This window comes from Monosiga brevicollis, genomic scaffold (assembly GCF_000002865.3).
Source record: "Monosiga brevicollis MX1 MONBRscaffold_8 genomic scaffold, whole genome shotgun sequence".
NCBI classification, from domain to species: Eukaryota; class Choanoflagellata; order Craspedida; family Salpingoecidae; genus Monosiga; species Monosiga brevicollis.
This window is the reverse complement of record NW_001865045.1, coordinates 787,103-803,813: the sequence shown is the minus strand read 5'-3', so window position 1 is coordinate 803,813 and position 16,711 is coordinate 787,103. Positions and strand designations below refer to the sequence as shown.

Genomic DNA, 16,711 nt, shown 5'->3' with positions numbered 1-16,711 from the left:
AAAAAAAAAAAAAAAAAAAAAAAAAAAAAAAAAAAAAAAAAAAAAAAAAAAAAAAAAAGCATGGAATCTCCTTTTTGCACCTGTTTGGAGGCATGCGTGGGTCTTGGCAAATAAAAGTAGGCGGTCCTGCAACGGAGTCGAGGTGCAGCTCCTGTCCGACCGCGGCATGGACTTGTACGCTGCACCAAACGAGGGCGAAGTACCAAACACCGGTTCCCAAAGAGGCGTGAGTAAGTACGTCACATTTTACTGGCCAACTAGGGTGATGGTGTGGAAGCGTCCGCGAGCACCAGGAAACTTGAGAAACGTACACATCAGGGGCAAGGGCGTCAAAGGAGACTTTGGTCCGAAGCTTAAAGCTGCGAAGGTGTTTGTGCAAGGGTGCAAGCATGTCGGCGTCCACCTCGAAATAAAAGCCCCGGGGTTCGGTCGGCAATGTGGGGTAAGCTAGTGCATCACAGAGAATGCGGCCTTTGGCGTGCAAGAACATGGTATGCAAGGGTTTGGTGGGGTGAGTGGCAGCAGCAGTGGAGCTGTCGGCGGCTGTGTCGGCCGTGTCTGCGTCATCTTCAGCCAATTCAAAAGGTTCCTCCGGCTCCTGGGGCAGGAGATCTTGGGTAGTGAGGCCTTGGAGGAAGGTGAGGGCCTCAGGCCCTCGCACGGCCAGTACGGCCCGGTGAGGTACCCGCAGCCAGGTCGGGGCTGGCTGGTTGCGAATCTGTTGCAGTCGATCTTGCCAGGCCTCGATATCCGCGGCCGAGCAGGCCCGCAGACTGACGGCTCGTGTGACAGTGACGCGGGCAGTGATGGTCGAGACGCGAGGCAAGGCGCCAGCCACACGTTGACCCACGAGCATGCTCATGACTCGGGTCAGACAGCCAGGCGATGCTCACGTGACCAAAACCAAAAAAGCGTTTCTACTGAAAGCGACTGCCCTCTGGGTTCGAGACAGTCAAGGCGTGCGAAAAATATATATCCGATGTAATTCAAAGGCTCGACAAGGGCCAGTGTTGGAAACAAGGCCGGTGTTGAAGGCCGTCTCGTCGAAGGGCCCGCGGCCGTGCTGAGTCGAGTCGAGCGGAGGCGTGAGGAGCAGGCGGCTGTCGATCGACGTTTATGAAGAAAACTGCTGCATAAAGTATCATCAGAGTAAGGCGCAATGGCATTTACCTTCAACTCAAAGTAGAAATTTAACTGCAATAACCATAACCTGCGTCACTTGCAGAAGCAATTGCAGTTCCAACAACATTTGACGTCGTTGTGATGCAGAAGTCAAAAGTATATTACCCATACTCCACAAGCCAAATCCACCGTTTGTTGTTGCAGCATAAGCGTAAAATACCTACTTTCCCTTTTGCGCAATGTCCTATCAAGTCCATGTAATAGTATTTTACTTAAACCGTCGGGGGTTGGGGGTCGTCAAGCAGACCAGCAAACATAAGCCGCCCCCTGTTTTCACACCCCGACTGACCGATTGACCGATTGACCGATTGACCGCCCCTCCCCTCTCGTTCCCCCCGTTGTCGCCTCGGCCAAACAGCAGTTGGGATATTGGTGGTGTGTTCGACCGGGGTCGAGTTAGGTATGATCTAGCTCTTGGGGCCTTTGGTGGTCACGGGAAGTGGCATGGGTGCGGTTCCAAAAGTGAGACTGGGTCAGCACATGGGCTGTTGTCGACGGTCACGTTCACTCATGGCCTTGTATCGCATAGGCCTGTATTGGATGCTTGAAGTGAGCGGGTTGAGCGGGCTGCTGGGCAATCGCTTGGCGCAAATTCTTGTGCTGCTTCCTACATACGGATGCTGAGTGAGAGCATGTCGACACCATCGTCACCGCTGGCGCAGCGGGCACCATCGGGCGCCGGGGCGCCAACCTCGGTCGTCCTGCGGCTGTTGAACGAGGAAGTTCAGCAGCTTCGCACCGACAATGCCAAGCTCAGCGGAGAGCTGGAGGGCTTGCTCGAACAAATCCAGCTCGAACGTGATGCATGTGAGTGCCATGCCCACCGCACTTGGACCATGCCTTGGCGACACTCCCTCTTTTTGCTCACTTTTGCAATGGCATGCTCGGACTGCACTGCTGTCACAGTTGAGGCTGAGAGAGACCAGCTGCAGGTGCAAGTGGCACGACTAGAGCAACAGCAAAAACAACAAACCCGCATGACCAGCAGCACGCGAGGCCTGCAACGCACGCTTCTGACCCCGCCCTCTCGCGCTGCCCTGTCACACAACAGCCTCTTCACGTACGTGCGGTGCTTTCTCGTGCCTTGTTCTCTCCATTCCTCCCTCCCATTCCCTTCTCCACTCAAGCCATCATATCTCTCCGTACATGTGCGTGGGGCCTGGCTTTGACTTTGCGGTGTAGGCAAGATGCAGACGGCACACGCGTTCTGAGCGCCTCCGTGGCCATGCACGACCCCCAGACCCTGCTCCGTCGCAATCAACAGCTGATGAATGAAAACTTGCAATTACGCGACGAGGTGGTTCGTCTACGCGAGGAAAATAAGGACCTGCTGCTCTTTGCCAAGGTATGCCCGCGGCTTCATTCATGGGTGGTCGGCAGGTTGGGCCGACTATGCCTTGCCTTGCTTTTGCTCTGCGCGTTGATGATCCTTCTTGTTTGCAAACCTCAATGAAGGACACACAAACGGACGCATCCACGCTGCATCATCAAATCACGACGAGCAAAATGCGCGAGCATGAGTTGTCCGAGCGCTTGGATCGAACAAGGGACCATTGCGACCGTCTCAATCGGAACCTGGACGGCATGGCCCAACAAGTGACCCGCTTTTTTCAATACGACAAGTGAGTTTTCTCTCTGCTCCGCTCAACTCAATGGCGTAGGCGCGATTTTTGCGGTCTTGAGCACTTGAACCATAGCGAACCTCATACCAGCCCACGGATGAACCGCTCACCCTCATCGTTCCCCTTCCACCTTCAAAAGGCAAATGGCGGAAGAAGAGCGTTGGCAGCGCGCGTCAATGCGGCCCCTGTCATGGACAGACCGGCAAGTGGCCCGTCAACGCCGAGCTCGAGTGCCGGGCACGCGCAACATCCGTGTGGAGGATTGGGGGGCCTCTGATCGCTAGTCGAATGTCATGGTACCCAAGATCCAAACCGAACCACCGCCCTTCCTTCAACGAGCTCGTGGAGGATGTGCCATCTTTCCCCTTGGTTATTTCATCTCGGTCGACATTGATGAGGAAATGCGTCACTCGATTGACTCTGAGACGCTCTTGGCTTGAATATTGGAACAATGGAGACGACAGTTTATTGCCTGGCACGAGGAAAGTGCACAGAATTCCAGAGGTGCTGAAAATGATGTTTTCTTTTTCTTTATACTTATCAATTGACTCGAAAAGGGTGCTGAAGCGTTGGTGGGACGTGTACGCTGGTCAAGGGGATTAATCTTGCTTCTTGTCGCTTTGGAGCTGGTCCACGGCTTGCTTCACCTCGCGCGCAGCGTGTTTAGCACTAGCCTTGATGTCCTCCTTGGCACTGTGCAGCTTTTCAGCGGCGGCTTGCTTGCGGGCCTCGGAAAAATGCTTCTCATCTTGCACAGCGCCATCGGACCACTCCATCTCCGATTTGAGGCGCGCAATTTCATCTTCATACTCGACGCAGCGACGTACAAAGCTGGCGGTGCGATGAAGAAGGGGCACGGACATGCAAGTGAGCACCTTGCTTTTCAGTTGAGCCCAAAAGTGTATGTGTGTGGGTGGGTGCGGACGGGGCGGGGTAACGCACTGAATGATTTCTCGTAGCATGAGCATGCCGAGGAGGGCGATGGCGGCCATGTACGTGTTGCGCTGGGCCCGGTACATGTTGGCTTCGTAGAGCGTAATGGTTGTGCTCTGACCAGCCATCACGCGAGCCTCCTCACCTGCAGGCCCAATAGTCCACAGCAAGAACAGGTACCACCGTTTTGATGAGCATGGCTGGGGCAGAGCCCGGGTGAGTGCAGGGATAAACAGACAGACCGTGTTGACGGGCGTTAACTTGGATGTAGATGGATTGGACGAGCAGCGCCATCAGGATGACGACGAGGTATGGCAATCCCTACAAGGTACCACCCAATGTTCCATCCGTGAGGCATTAGAATCCAGACCAAGAAGCAAGGGCCGGGGCAACAAGAAGAAGGCAGACCATGGCCCAACGACCAAGTGCTGGTGAGAGGAGAGAAGAGTTAAAGAGTACCTTGGTTGTAACATGCACGAAGGGTAGATCAATGAACCAGCGGATGGCGCGACGCCAGCGAGCGCCCGGAATGCAGCAGAGCAAGCAAAGAGCAAGCTCAAGCCACAGCAAAACGTGAACGGCAAACCAAAGCATGATTGGTGGTTTCAAAAGCGGCTCAAGTGGCTAGAGCTGTTGACGCTGCACACTGGTTTGCCAAGACGGCGGCAAAACACGGCAATTGCCTCAAAAGTGATGTCCTCTCCTCTCCTCTACAAGCAGATGCAAAATGAGCCCACTGCGATTGAGCCGCGACACAACCAATGGAAATGGAAAGACCACACCGCACGAGCCCCCTTTCTCATGCTATATGACCCACCCCTCACCGTCACTCACCTGTGCCAAGCCAGCCCCGGAAACGTTCAAAAAGATCCTGTCAGTTCAGCAAGCACGTCGTTTGGATTGGTCAGTGAGCAAAATGGCTCCAGCGCACACACACACACACTCTCTCTCTTTGAATGGAGGCTTTTCTTTTTGTGACAAGTGTGCAAGCGAGAGCGTCGCGGCGACGATTCGGTTGCGGGGAAAGTCACGGTCGGCAGGGGTAGCCGCACCACAAACCAAACGTGAGATGGCCAAAGAAGAAAATGCAACTGGACTGCCCAGTCTCAGGTCTTCCCCCCACATGCCTCGTCGGGCTGCCATTTACTACAGGGCAAACCGTGTGCGCGTGCAAGCATGAGGAACATCGCCAAGACTGCCGTGCTACATGTGCCGATACTCTCTATATTTAGAGCAAAACGGCGTATGTGCGGTAACGCTTGATCACGGGTACATTTTTGTCTGACATCGCCTGTTCCATTTGTCGTGAACATCTGTTGTCAGCAGTGGTCTTGAGCTGAAAGTTTTGAATTGCCGAAAAGCGATTTATGAAGCAACATTCATTGTGGTGACCCCTCCCTCCAACACACACCCTCTCTCTCTCTCTCGCTCCAACTCCACACACACACACGCCATTCAAAAGACTGCAAGAACTCAAAAGGGAACAACGTGTGCGCGAAGCTGAAAACGTGCATTTGCCTTGGACGCAGCAAACCACAAAGTCATCTTTTTGTGGCCGCTGCTCTTTGAAACGGCAGCCCCGTATCTTGTTCGAGGGGACCGTGTTGGTTGATAAACGCCAAAATGGGTTCCTTGTGGCGCTCGCAAGAGATGCGCCTGGCGCAGCTCATCGTCCAGTCAGATGCCGTCTACGAGACGGTCAGCGCGCTTGGCGAACTGGTACGTTGAATTGCATCTCCAACCAGCCAGCGAGGGACCTCGGCACATGGTGCCTTGCATCCTTGTCACGAGCTGCCACAGACCAGAGAGTTGCAGACGGGTCACAACACACACCTTCTCTTTCTGGCTTCTTTCTTCTCTCTCCCTGCTCCTTGCGTGTGTTTCTTCTTGATCACTCACGTCACCGTGCCGGTTCTGGCCTGCTCCGTCCATCACTTCAGGGTCTGGTTCAATTTCGCGACGTATGTTCCTTTTCCTCGTCTTTTCGTTTAGCGCGGAGCCGTTGTGCGTTGCATTCCATTGGACCGCCCTGACATTTCTCCTGTTTCGCTGTTTTGCTTTCTTGTTGCTTTTGCGACTTGTAGTTGAATCCTGATGTCAATGCTTTCCAGCGCAAGTACGTCAACGAGGTGCGCCGCTGCGATGAGATGGAGCGCAAGCTGCGCTTCTTCGAGGCTGAGGTCGAAAAGGCCGGCATGCAGGTCAGCGGAGCCGCCGCCGCTGCTACCTCGGCTGCTCCCGATGTCAAGGAGATGCAAAGTATGGAGGCCGAGTTTGAGCAACTTGAGCGCGAAATGCGCGAGATCAACGGTAACGAGCAGACGCTCCGCAAGCAAGAGCTCGAGCTCACCGAGCTCTCGGCCATCCTGAGCAAGACGGCCGTGTTCTTTGATGAAGCTGAAGCTGCGGGCGGTACCGTTCGCACCGCCGATGGCTCAGCCAGCTCTGCTGCCACTCCCCTCCTCTCCGCCGAGGAGGATCGCTCTGGCCAGCTGGGCTTTGTGACCGGTGTCATTGCCCGTGAAAAGCTGCCCGGCTTTGAGCGCCTCTTGTGGCGTGCCTGCCGCGGTAACGTCTTTTTGCGCGAGGTGGACATTTCCGAGGCCGTCGTCGATCCCGTCTCGGGCGAGGAGGTCCACAAGAAGGTCTTTATCGTCTTCTTTCAGGGTGGTGAGCTCGGTGCTCGCGTCCGCAAGATTTGCGAAGGTTACGATGCCACCATCTATCCCTGCCCAGACACGGCGGCTCAACGCCGCGAACTTGACATCAAGGTCAAGACTCGCATCGAAGACCTGCAGAGTGTCCTGCACCGCACGGCTGAGCATCGCCGCCAGGTCCTGGCCCGCTCCGCCTTCAAGCTCGGTGCCTGGCTTGTCAAGGTGACCAAGATCAAGTCCATTTACCACACAATGAACAAGTTTGACATTGATGTGGCGCGCAACTGTCTGGTGGCCGAGTGCTGGTATCCGGCTGCCTCTCAGGGCGAGATCAAGGAGGCCCTGCGCCGCGGTGCCGAGCGTTCTGCCACAGACGTTCCCACCGTGCTCAGCGACATCCCCACCCACGAGCAACCCCCTACCTACTTTGCCACCAACAAGTTTACGAGCGGCTTCCAGAGCATCGTTGACGCCTACGGTATTGCCTCGTACCGTGAGGTCAACCCCACCCCCTTTACCATCATTACCTTTCCCTTCCTTTTTGCCGTCATGTTTGGTGACTTTGGTCATGGTACCATCATGGCCCTCATTGCCTTCTTCCTGATTTACAAGGAGAAGAAGCTGGCCAGCTTTGACGGCGGTGAAATTTGGGACACCATGTACGGTGGCCGTTACATCATCTTCCTCATGGGTCTGTTTTCCATCTACACTGGCTTTATTTACAATGACATCTTCTCCAAGTCCATCACACTCGGCGGCAGTGGCTGGAAGGTGCCTGATGCCCAGGCACAGGCCTATTTCAACGACCACAGCATTGAGATTGACCTGCTGGCCCCAGATGCCACCTCGGACAATGACTTCCGCTACCCCTACGTCTTTGGTATTGACCCGGTAAGATTGTTTGACGGCTCTCTTCTGATCTCTCGTTCCACACCCACGTCCACAGCCATGTCCACCCCTCGTGTGGTTTTTTTTTCCCCTTTAAAAATGATATGATCTTTTGCTCACGGAAATCAAAACTTTTTGTGTTTGTAGATTTGGCAAGTGACGGAGAACAAGCTGACTTTCACCAACTCGTACAAGATGAAGCTGTCCGTTATTCTCGGTATTGGTCAGATGCTGTTTGGTGTCATTCTCAGCTTGGCCAACCACCGCTTCTTTCGCAAGCCTCTGCGTGTCTTCCACGAGTTTATCCCGCAAGTTCTTTTCTTGACCTGCATCTTCGGCTACCTCGTCATCATGATCTTCTACAAGTGGACGACCCCCATCCAGGACTTCCCCAACAAGAACCCCCCCAGCCTGCTGCTCATGCTCATCAACATGTTCCTGCAGTTTGGTGCTCCTCCGGATGATGGTGAGGTGCTCTACGGTGCCGCTGACGGCAGCACTCAGCAATACACCCAGATGATCTTGGTTGTGGTGGCCGTTGTTTGCGTGCCCTGGATGCTTTTTGTGCGCCCCTGCATTCTGCGCGCTCGTATGAAACGCGCCGCTGAGCGTGGTATTGGCGCCCACGAGATGCCCCATGACGATGAGAATGTCAAGGATGCCGAGATCAACGGTCCCGTGGCTCACGGCGATGAGGACCATTCCTTTGGTGCCATCATGGTGCACCAGGCCATTCACACCATTGAGTTTTGCCTGGGTTGCATTTCCAACACGGCCTCTTACCTTCGTCTCTGGGCTCTGTCCCTGGCTCACGCTCAGCTGTCAGATGTGCTCTGGGAGATGGTCCTCCAGACCGGCTTTAGCAGCTGGTGGATGCTTTACTTGACCTTTGCCGCCTGGGCTGCTCTGACCATTGCCGTCCTGCTCATCATGGAGGGTCTCTCGGCCTTCCTGCACGCCCTCCGTCTCCATTGGGTCGAGTTCCAGAACAAGTTTTACGAAGGCACAGGCATCAAGTTTGCCCCCTTCTCCTTCCGCCGCATCCTTGCCGGCGAGGAGGACGAGGCTTAGACGTGCGCTCGCCACACTTGGCAATGCTCGGTTATCTTTTAGGTGCTTGTTCCCTTGTTGTCTTTTCTATCAACAAGCACCCTTGGGCTCGAATCGGTCTTGGCTGGTTTTTTAGCTTCATCAAATTGACGTTAGCTTTTTGCTTTTCCGTTCTTTGCTTCTCCACGACTGATGAATCTCGCATTTAACGTAAGTTGTCAAAACTGAACGCAGAGCGCATGGCCCCCTTGAATCATGTGGACCGTAAAGAGCCATTTCAAGCCAAAGCAAACCACCAGAGCCATGCCTGCGCTAATTGGAGCCAATTGTGCTCCTCAAATTGCCTTTTGTTTTGAACAAGCTGTCAACGTCAACAACACACCAACTGCTTTATATCCTACAACAACTTCCATACCTTCTTCAAAATCCATACACCACCTCAACGCAAAACACAGCAATGCTTTGAGATATACTGCAAGTTCTCAACATGTGACGACAATAATTACAGCTACTCACCACTACACCAAAGGAGGAGGCGTCAGCAACAACAACAACAACAGTAACAGTAACAGTAACAGCAACAACAAGCTTGGAGTTGCTCGTCCCGCTCAAACAAGACGAACGCATCACTGCTACTGACTGGGCTTCCTTCTGGCGCTGTGAAGAAGGGGAAGCGAGGGGGGGGAGTTCTTGGCCCTCAGCGCTGTCAGGCGAATCGGGCAGTGGGCTACTCAGTCTTGGGCTTGATTTGTTTGGTTGTTGTGCGGAGCGGCGGTTTTTGTTTTTGCTTAGCAGCGCGCACGGACGCTTGAAGTGCTCGTGCTCGCGAACACATTATATCATGGCTGAGCCAGACCCGCATGATGACGCGGCTGCGGTCGATGACGGTAAGCGAGCTGCTGATCGGCACCCAAAACCAAGACGCAATTAGCCTCAAAATGACCGCACATGGCTTTGGTGGCCTTCGTTGCATCTCTAGAGCTGCCTTACGACGAGCCGTTAGCCGCCAGCGAAGCAGGAGACGCTGCAGACCGCGCAGATGCCGGCGAGGAGGAGCCTCAAAGCAGCGCCATGGACATTATGGGCGACCCTGACGCAACGGCAACCTCCTTGTCCTCATCCACTGTCGATACCATTGCAGATGACTATATTCAGGTCGAGGCTGAGGACGCGCAAGGCCCTTCGGGCGAGCACTCGCCACTGCCGGCAGCCGAGTCAGGCCATGGTGCTGACGGCGCTACCGACGGCTTTCACCTGGATGTACTGGTCGCTCAGTTGACTGCATGCACTGACCTGGCTCAACTTAAGGACCTAGCCGCGCAAATATCAAAGGAACACGTTGATATCTTGCCGGAGGAGCGACATCGTCTTTCGCAAGTCTACGAGCGCCTGCGTGCCCGCCTTCATGTGCCAGATCAGGTTCGGCTTGCATAGCAAGACGCAAAGCGCAAGACGTGCTTCTCTGCCTGCCGCGCTCCCCTCGCGCAGACTCGCTATCCTCGTGCACATCTTTTCTATTTTCTTTCTTTCCCCCTTTGTTTTTGTCCTCGATGCATGTATTCCTAAAACAGAATAATCTTCCTCGATGCTTCCGCTGAATGAACGATAGGTATTGGATGCCACCGGCTTGTCGTCGCCGGAGGAGCGTGAAGCCGCCGCCCATCCCGCTCACTCTCAAGTCAGTTTACACCTTCAGAGTGCAGAGTTGTTCTGATGCTTCCAGCCCTCATTAAGCTGGCAAAACCTGCCGTCGTGTGCTCCTGCAGCAACACCCATCCACAGTCACGCAGCAGCCTGGTCGTACCGCCCAGGTGCGCATGGTCCCATATCTACGTTTCCCAAGCCTCTTTCGCATCCTATATCGGGGCTAACAATAACAACCATACCTGCTCTTAATTTAGCTTCAAGAGAACCCATCACCCCCACCACGACCTCGCCTGCAGGACGTCTGGGCGGATATGTTCCTGCGCCCAGATTATCTCGGCTGCTTGCGGAATGAGGTGGGTCAAAATGCTTGCTCGGCCTCCCACCAGTGCCGGACCGCAGCCTGGCGCAAGCCCCTTGTACGCTATTTGAGCTTTTGTGAGCTGTGCTTTTGCACCTGCTGGGCTTACTTCAGGTTCACATGCTGGGTCTCACAGGGCATGGCTACAGTACTGCGAGATCGCCCTTTTCGCTCTGTATCGTGGCGTCTCTTCCTTGGTGCTCTGCCTGAGGACCAGACGGCCTGGGCCAAAAGGCTCAAAGACGCGCGTCGCAGCTATCACGAAAAGGCTGCCAGCGCCGCCAGCGACCCGCGCGGTGCCGCACAGCGAGACCTGCCGCCCAACATGCATCACCCGCTCACCGAAGAATCTGCCAGTGCCTGGTCCACCTACTTTGAAGACTTGGAGCTTCGTGACGTCATACGTCGTGTACGTGAGCCCTGGGCTCTCGTTTCTACCCTCCCATGTTTGGCTTGAAAAGCAAAGTGCTGCAAGCCTCGATTTTCTCAACTTGCCTGCTGCGCCTGCTTGACAGGACGTGACTCGAACATTTCCGGAGGAACACTTTTTCGAGGATCCTGAGATTCAAGAGCTTATGATCCGCATGCTCTTCACCTATTCCAAGCTGAACAGCGATGTCAGCTATCGACAAGGCATGCATGAGCTCCTGGCGGCCCTTCTCTTGGTACTGGCCAAGGAGGCAGCTGTGGTACACCAGCATCCCGATTTGGAGTTACCAGACTGCAATCCCGACATCAAGTGGGTATCTAGCCCCGCCCTCGGTTGCCGTCCAAACCGCTGCCACTCACCGTCTTTATGCGCCTCTTTTGTCCTGCGTCTTGGCTTTTGTTCAGGGCCCAACTCCGGCTGGTTCTGGATCCAACCTTTATTGAGGAGGATACTTATGACCTCTTTGAGCACTTGATGATCGACATGAAGCCTTTCTTCTTCAGCGACCAGTACCGTCGGCCTGAAGCCCACCACCGGCAGACCAACACGGTCAGTTTGCCCGCCACGCAAACACCTATCGTTCCTGCCTCCCTGATCAGAATTGCCATTTTCTCACGCCTTTTTGGGGTGCTGCCGTCATCTCTCCTCAGCAACTACGCTTTGACCCGTTTGCTACCCCCTTTGTGACCAAAGCTCGCGTGCGTCAAGAGGAACAAAATCAAGCCGAGCTGGACGAGGACCCCTCACCTCTCCAGGATAAACTCAATTGGTCGGTGCCTTTCGGTTGCTGTACCCTCTGCGCCGTCCAACCTCAGGCTTCTATAGCTTGAATACCTGGTTGCTCAGTCGCTCGCCACATGGCCCTGGGTGGTGCTTGTTTGCACGTTGTGGTTGCTTACGACTTGGTTTTGGGATACCTCCAGGATTCAGTACGGCTTGCTTGGCAAGGCCGAGCCTACTCTGCTGCAGAAGCTTCGCAAACTTGACATTCCACCCCAGATTTACGGCTTGTACGTCAGCCGAACTGCGATGCCACGTGTAACAGACACTCATATGCCTCGCACCAGCATCTCCGCCAATCGTGCCGGCGCCGAAGACCTGCATGTTTTCTGTCTCAATGCTTGCGTGCGTTGTTGTTCTAGACGATGGATTCGGTTGCTCCTCTCGCGCGAGTTCTCCTTGGCTGATACAATGATCATTTGGGATGCACTCTTTGCGGTCAATCAAAACCTTGAGCTGATCGACTACCTTTGCGTGGCCATGCTGACATACATTAAGGACTACGTCTTGACCCACGATTACACCGAATGCCTGACACTGCTCATGCGCTTTCCCCGTGTACCCGACGTACAGTCTTTGGTTCAAAAGGCTCTTCATCTCCGCTCCCCCAAGGTGAGCCAATGCGTCCTTTGCAACTGGCCTCCGTGGTGGCCGTTCACACCAAGCACAACGCTCCAGCTGTTTTGTTGCACATTTGGGCTGTTGCATATGCTCATTCAGCTCTTCATCTGCTCGTTGTACGCAGCAATTTCCTGAACCCTGGGGCTGGGAGTATGATCCTAAATCGGCACCGGCGGAGATGCGCAATAGTGCTGCACGCGAAGGTCCCGGTCTCAGTGTCATGGGTGTTTTTGCTTATGCAGCACACCGGTATGAGGACCGCTCTAGCAGCCGCACGAGCTTGCGCGTCCGGCTTCCGTCTGGCTTACCGTCGCTTCTTGCGTTTGGCATTGTGCAGTGCCCAGGAATTGGTTGACTACGTCCTGCCTCATACTCAGGAAGAAAATTCGCCGGTCAGCTTTGCTATCACTGACACGCCCATCCCATTTGATGCTCCACGCCCTCATCTCGCTTTATTTCCTTCTTAAGGCCCGTTTGGCTTCGGTGGAGCCGCCAGCCCCTAAAGACCCGATTGAAGCCGCGGCATTTTACAAGGTGCACGAGAAACTCTGCTGTTTGCCGCGAGCCAAGCTCATGCTGCATTTCCAAATTTTGATCGAGCTGGCGGTATCTCACATTCTGGAATGATTCTTGCTTGCTTGTATCTTGTTTTTTCCGGTGGCATCAATACGATGCAGCTGCAACATGGGCAGCTCAAGGCGAGCAACGAGCGACTGGCCGAGCAGCTGGTGTTTGCCCTCGAAACGGTCTGTTGCTCTTTTCTTCTCTTAACTCGTGCTGCGGCCGATTGATTGTCGCCGCTCACGTCCGTCGTCCCCGATGCACTGTAGCTCCAACGGCAATTCAAGCTGGCTCTGAGCGGCGCTGTGCAAGATGTTGATCGAGATCTTGTGTCCCTGACCATGCTGGAAATGTATCAGGTCAGTGTGGCTTCTTCAGCAGTGATGCGGCGATGAAATCCGCTCTATTCTCCTCCGCAGGTATGTGTCCTCAGACGCGGGGTATGGTGCATCATCATTGGACTTTTTTGCCGGTTACATTAGGTTCACGACACGTTGCAAGGGCGACTTCCTCCCGATGCGTTGGGCTTTCCCCGCACCAAGGGACTGCCGCGCACCCTCGCTGATACCGCACCGCGTATGCCTCGCCATCCGCGCCATTGTCAGCTGCTATCGACCGTGTTGTCTGTCCTGCCTCATGCACGGTTTTAACGTTTGCTTGGTCGCATGCACCCGCAGTGGAACCTCTTTTGGTACGGGACCCGGTTGCTGCAGCGGTCGAGGCGGCCAGGCAAAGCCGCATGAAGCAAGTTTTGGAGCACGAGCAGGCCGTGCGCCAGCGGTTGGTTGAGGCTCAGGCCGCCGATGACGAACGGGCCGTCCGACGCCTGGAGCTGGAGCTTCAGCTGCAGGAAGAGGCCAAGAGCTCACCATGGCGCACCACAGAGCAAGCGACAGCTTCATCGCTCCGCCGGCACCGAAGTGAGCGCCGTCGTCAAGGTCCGCGTCCTGAGGAGTTGATTGTGGTCTCCACCTCTCGCGGGGCCAGCTACAGCGGACTTGGTGCGCATTTGGACGGCGAGGATGACCGTGCCAACCCGCCACCAGTCGTGTTGGATCATGCGGCTGAGCTGGCCCGTTTTGAGGTGGCATCAGCTCGGCTCCCTCTTGAAGCACAGAAGGATATCGAAGAAGGCGCCGAGGAGCGCTTGGCCGCCGCTGTCGCACAACATAAGAAGGAGCAGCAACGGCAACATGCAGAACAGCAACTTTCGCCCAGAAAGCAAGGTGGTGGACCAGCCCCGTCGCCCCGCCAATAAGAGTCTTGGTCATCTCTGCCTCTCCTTAGCTCTTTTTCCATATTAGGCAAGCTACTGTTAGAGCTGGTCGTCGGGGCATGAGGGATGTGGTCCTTCCCGTTCTTTTGGCTCGGCACCTTTCTGTTTCGTTTTGTCTTGTTTCTGCTCTCTCTCGCTCTCTCTCTCTTCCGAAATTTTCGGCTGACTGCCATGCGTTGGTTGGATTGTGTTATTTTCTAAATTTGTTTTGTCTTGTTTAAGAGCTGCGAGTCTTCCGTGAATTTTCTGATTTTCCTGTTGCCAAAAACAGGCGACCACACTCAAGAAGAAGTTGAGTCAAAAACTTTGAGCATTGGTTATTCATCGACATGCCTTGCGGGAATGAGCTGTCAATTGCACTTCTTGCTTGCACCCAATCAATCGCGACCAATGGAGCAAATAGTGCGCTTTGCTCAAGAGATGGGCGATGGAATGGTTCAAAGGATCGCACACACTCTAGTCCTTGCATTCCCCAACTTGTGTTCAGATCGCAGATTCACATGCCAATCAATTGGCGCTGGTTAGCTTGAAGGAGAAGCTGGCGTGGGAGTTGATGCTGGCAATGGTGTAGGAGTCTGAAAACTGGCCCACATCTGTTTGGCGCCAAAGGTCCCGCAGCGCATAAGGGCCAGCGGAAAGCCCCAAATCAGTAAACTGTGGAGCAAACCCATACAAGCGTGACGGTGATTGAGGTGTCGTTTGAAAAGCAATGGATAACGAGCCAGGCTGGGTTGATGCAAAACGGTTGTTGAAGTGATCACACACCGGAATTTTCACATTCGAAGCAGGAGCGCTGCCTTCGTTGACCACGACAATCGCGTAGTCTCCGCTGGCAAGGCGCTTAACCCAGAACGACACCGTATCGTCTGACATGCCGCTCAGCTTGACGTTGCGCCCCTGGATTTGATTGTTGTACCCAAGGTCCTGGTTGACGGCAATCAGCTCCGGGGCCGTCAGAATGGCTAGTGTGGTGTTGCTGGCATGAATCAGATCTGTGCCTGCAAGCAGCGGGGCTGAAGCAATGCACCTGATTGGAGAAACGGGACATTGCGGGGACATTACACAGAGTGTGACTGGCCGAGCCGTCGCAGATAACCAGGCGTAGAAGAGAGCGGGACGTGCGTGGAGGCATCATTGGGCTCAAAACCCACCAGAGAGCAAAGTGGGTCAAGCCTTCATCGTCACTGAGACCGGGGTTGCCCACTTGCAGCATGTCTGCCGAGGAATGACAGTTTATACAAAGCCGTGAGACAAGCACCAACGCGGCATCAGAATGGACCCAATGAAATTGATGTGGGGAGAGCACGAGCAAGCTCTTACCGGGGTCATTGAAGTGACCAGGCTTGGCAACGCTGGCCATGACATCGTTGGCATAGATGTTGGCCAGTACACTACCAAAGTTGGCTTGGATATCGCCGTGCGTGCGCCAGAGGTTGGCCTTGGACGCAACCCACTCACCACAACCCTAGTCATGTTGATCGTCAATCCAAGAGACGTCCTTCTTGACAAGCGGTGGACGGGTGTATCAGGCCGGCAAGTGTCAAAGACAAGTCAGTAGACCGTACCGAGGGGTCTGAGCAAGACTCCACGCTCATGACAACATATTGGCCTGTTTGCGCGTAGCATTCGGCCAACGTGTCATGGAACCGAGTCCAGCTCGTGTTTTCATCTTCGGCACCATGACAAGCATCAATCTAGGACAATGCCTGGACGTCAAAACAAGACCCCGAGAATCCAAAGGGTGCAAGTCGCGATCGGGGTCAACATGAGCAAACCTTGATGTAGTCGAGGTCCCAGTCGCAATATGTTTGAGCATCAATCACTTCATGGTTCAGACTACCAGGGCGCCCCTGGCAGGTCCCAGACCCGCGTGCCGTGTAACTGCGAGTCAAAAGAAAGGGAGAAACGGGAGGTCATCACCCAAGGTCTGAAATGTTCGTCTTCACTTTGTGAACAAACCAATCGCACACGAATCGGGCCCTCAAGGAGCAGAGAAAGCAGGCCAAGCAGTGCTTACACGCCAAACTTCATGCCCATGGCATGGATGTCCTCCGCCAGCTGGGCCATTCCCGAGGGGAAGCGCACCGGGTCGGCAACAATGCTTTGGTTATCAAACTCGCGTGCCACCTGCCAGCAGTCATCAATGTTTACCTAGCCAGTCGATGAAGCAAAGACGACTTGAGTGAGATACAGCTGCAAGCCGCGATACGATATAATCTATTTTATCCGTCTGTGTTTCCTAATAAACCCCCCGTCCTCGATTGAGCTGGCTAATCACGCATCGCTTTCCAGCAGGCGATACCAACGCACATAGCTGTAGCCAGCATTAGCCATGCCGTTGTTGAGCATGGCTGTTGCCATGCTCTTCACAATGTTTTCGTCAATGTTGCAATGGTACCTGCGCAGCAATGTTGGTGTGGAGCGGAAAAAAAAGGTAAGAGGTAAGGTGGCGCACGGATCCAAGCGAAGCAGCTGGGGTCGTCGGGGTCCAGTAAGGCACAGCGGTTGATCAGCGCAAACAAACCCATTCCAACTGTTGAACCCCATCCTGCAGTACGTAAGCCGTTATTGAATGCGAACAGATTATAAGCACGGTGCTGCATGAGCAAGACGGGGGAGGAGAGGGGAGGTAGAAAATCACGAGGAATCGTACGGCGGGCGTTGAATAGGCGGGTTTGGTTGACGAGGCTTGCGTGCCAGAGTACC

General features: G+C 54.5%; 6 protein-coding genes across 6 annotated transcripts in view; 3 read left to right on the top strand and 3 right to left on the bottom strand.

The window, feature by feature from the left end:
- MONBRDRAFT_24953 (uncharacterized protein) overlaps positions 1-862 on the bottom strand; it is a gene marked incomplete at both ends in the record, with an annotated part of 2,071 nt that extends 1,209 nt beyond the window's left edge. Inside the window, one exon of the mRNA XM_001745183.1 lies at positions 312-862. Coding sequence (XP_001745235.1) covers positions 312-862 — 551 coding nt within the window. The remainder of the gene's footprint in view (positions 1-311) is intronic.
- A 1,156-nt stretch (positions 863-2,018) lies between these two features.
- On the top strand, positions 2,019-2,635 carry MONBRDRAFT_24952 (uncharacterized protein; the record flags this gene model as incomplete). Its single annotated transcript, XM_001745350.1, has 2 exons — positions 2,019-2,242; positions 2,365-2,635. 2 exons carry the CDS (start codon positions 2,019-2,021, stop codon positions 2,633-2,635), a joined length of 495 nt encoding a protein of 164 aa, XP_001745402.1.
- Positions 2,636-3,403: 768 nt separating this feature from the next.
- MONBRDRAFT_36857 (uncharacterized protein) lies at positions 3,404-4,967 on the bottom strand (the record flags this gene model as incomplete). The annotated part of the gene is made up of 5 exons (XM_001745182.1): positions 4,797-4,967; positions 4,572-4,608; positions 4,197-4,447; positions 3,980-4,058; positions 3,404-3,882 (listed from the first exon to the last, which is right to left on the bottom strand). The coding sequence occupies exons 3-5, from the start codon at positions 4,329-4,331 to the stop codon at positions 3,404-3,406; spliced, it is 693 nt and encodes a 230-aa protein (XP_001745234.1). The 5' UTR covers positions 4,332-4,447; positions 4,572-4,608; positions 4,797-4,967.
- A 393-nt stretch (positions 4,968-5,360) lies between these two features.
- Positions 5,361-8,495, top strand: MONBRDRAFT_18895 (uncharacterized protein; the record flags this gene model as incomplete). The annotated part of the gene is made up of 4 exons (XM_001745349.1): positions 5,361-5,456; positions 5,678-5,698; positions 5,822-7,285; positions 7,430-8,495. The coding sequence occupies 4 exons, from the start codon at positions 5,361-5,363 to the stop codon at positions 8,351-8,353; spliced, it is 2,505 nt and encodes an 834-aa protein (XP_001745401.1). The 3' UTR covers positions 8,354-8,495.
- A 1,786-nt stretch (positions 8,496-10,281) lies between these two features.
- On the top strand, positions 10,282-12,048 carry MONBRDRAFT_1452 (uncharacterized protein; the record flags this gene model as incomplete). Its single annotated transcript, XM_001745348.1, has 6 exons — positions 10,282-10,332; positions 10,474-10,746; positions 10,853-11,049; positions 11,172-11,394; positions 11,698-11,777; positions 11,910-12,048. Coding segments are annotated over 6 exons (963 nt in total), but the record flags the coding sequence as incomplete, so codon positions are not given.
- Positions 12,049-14,512: 2,464 nt separating this feature from the next.
- On the bottom strand, positions 14,513-16,552 carry MONBRDRAFT_7758 (uncharacterized protein; the record flags this gene model as incomplete). The annotated part of the gene is made up of 8 exons (XM_001745181.1): positions 14,513-14,659; positions 14,771-15,032; positions 15,157-15,220; positions 15,326-15,443; positions 15,781-15,886; positions 16,023-16,156; positions 16,316-16,403; positions 16,530-16,552. The coding sequence occupies 8 exons, from the start codon at positions 16,550-16,552 to the stop codon at positions 14,513-14,515; spliced, it is 942 nt and encodes a 313-aa protein (XP_001745233.1).
- Positions 16,553-16,711: the final 159 nt, after the last annotated feature.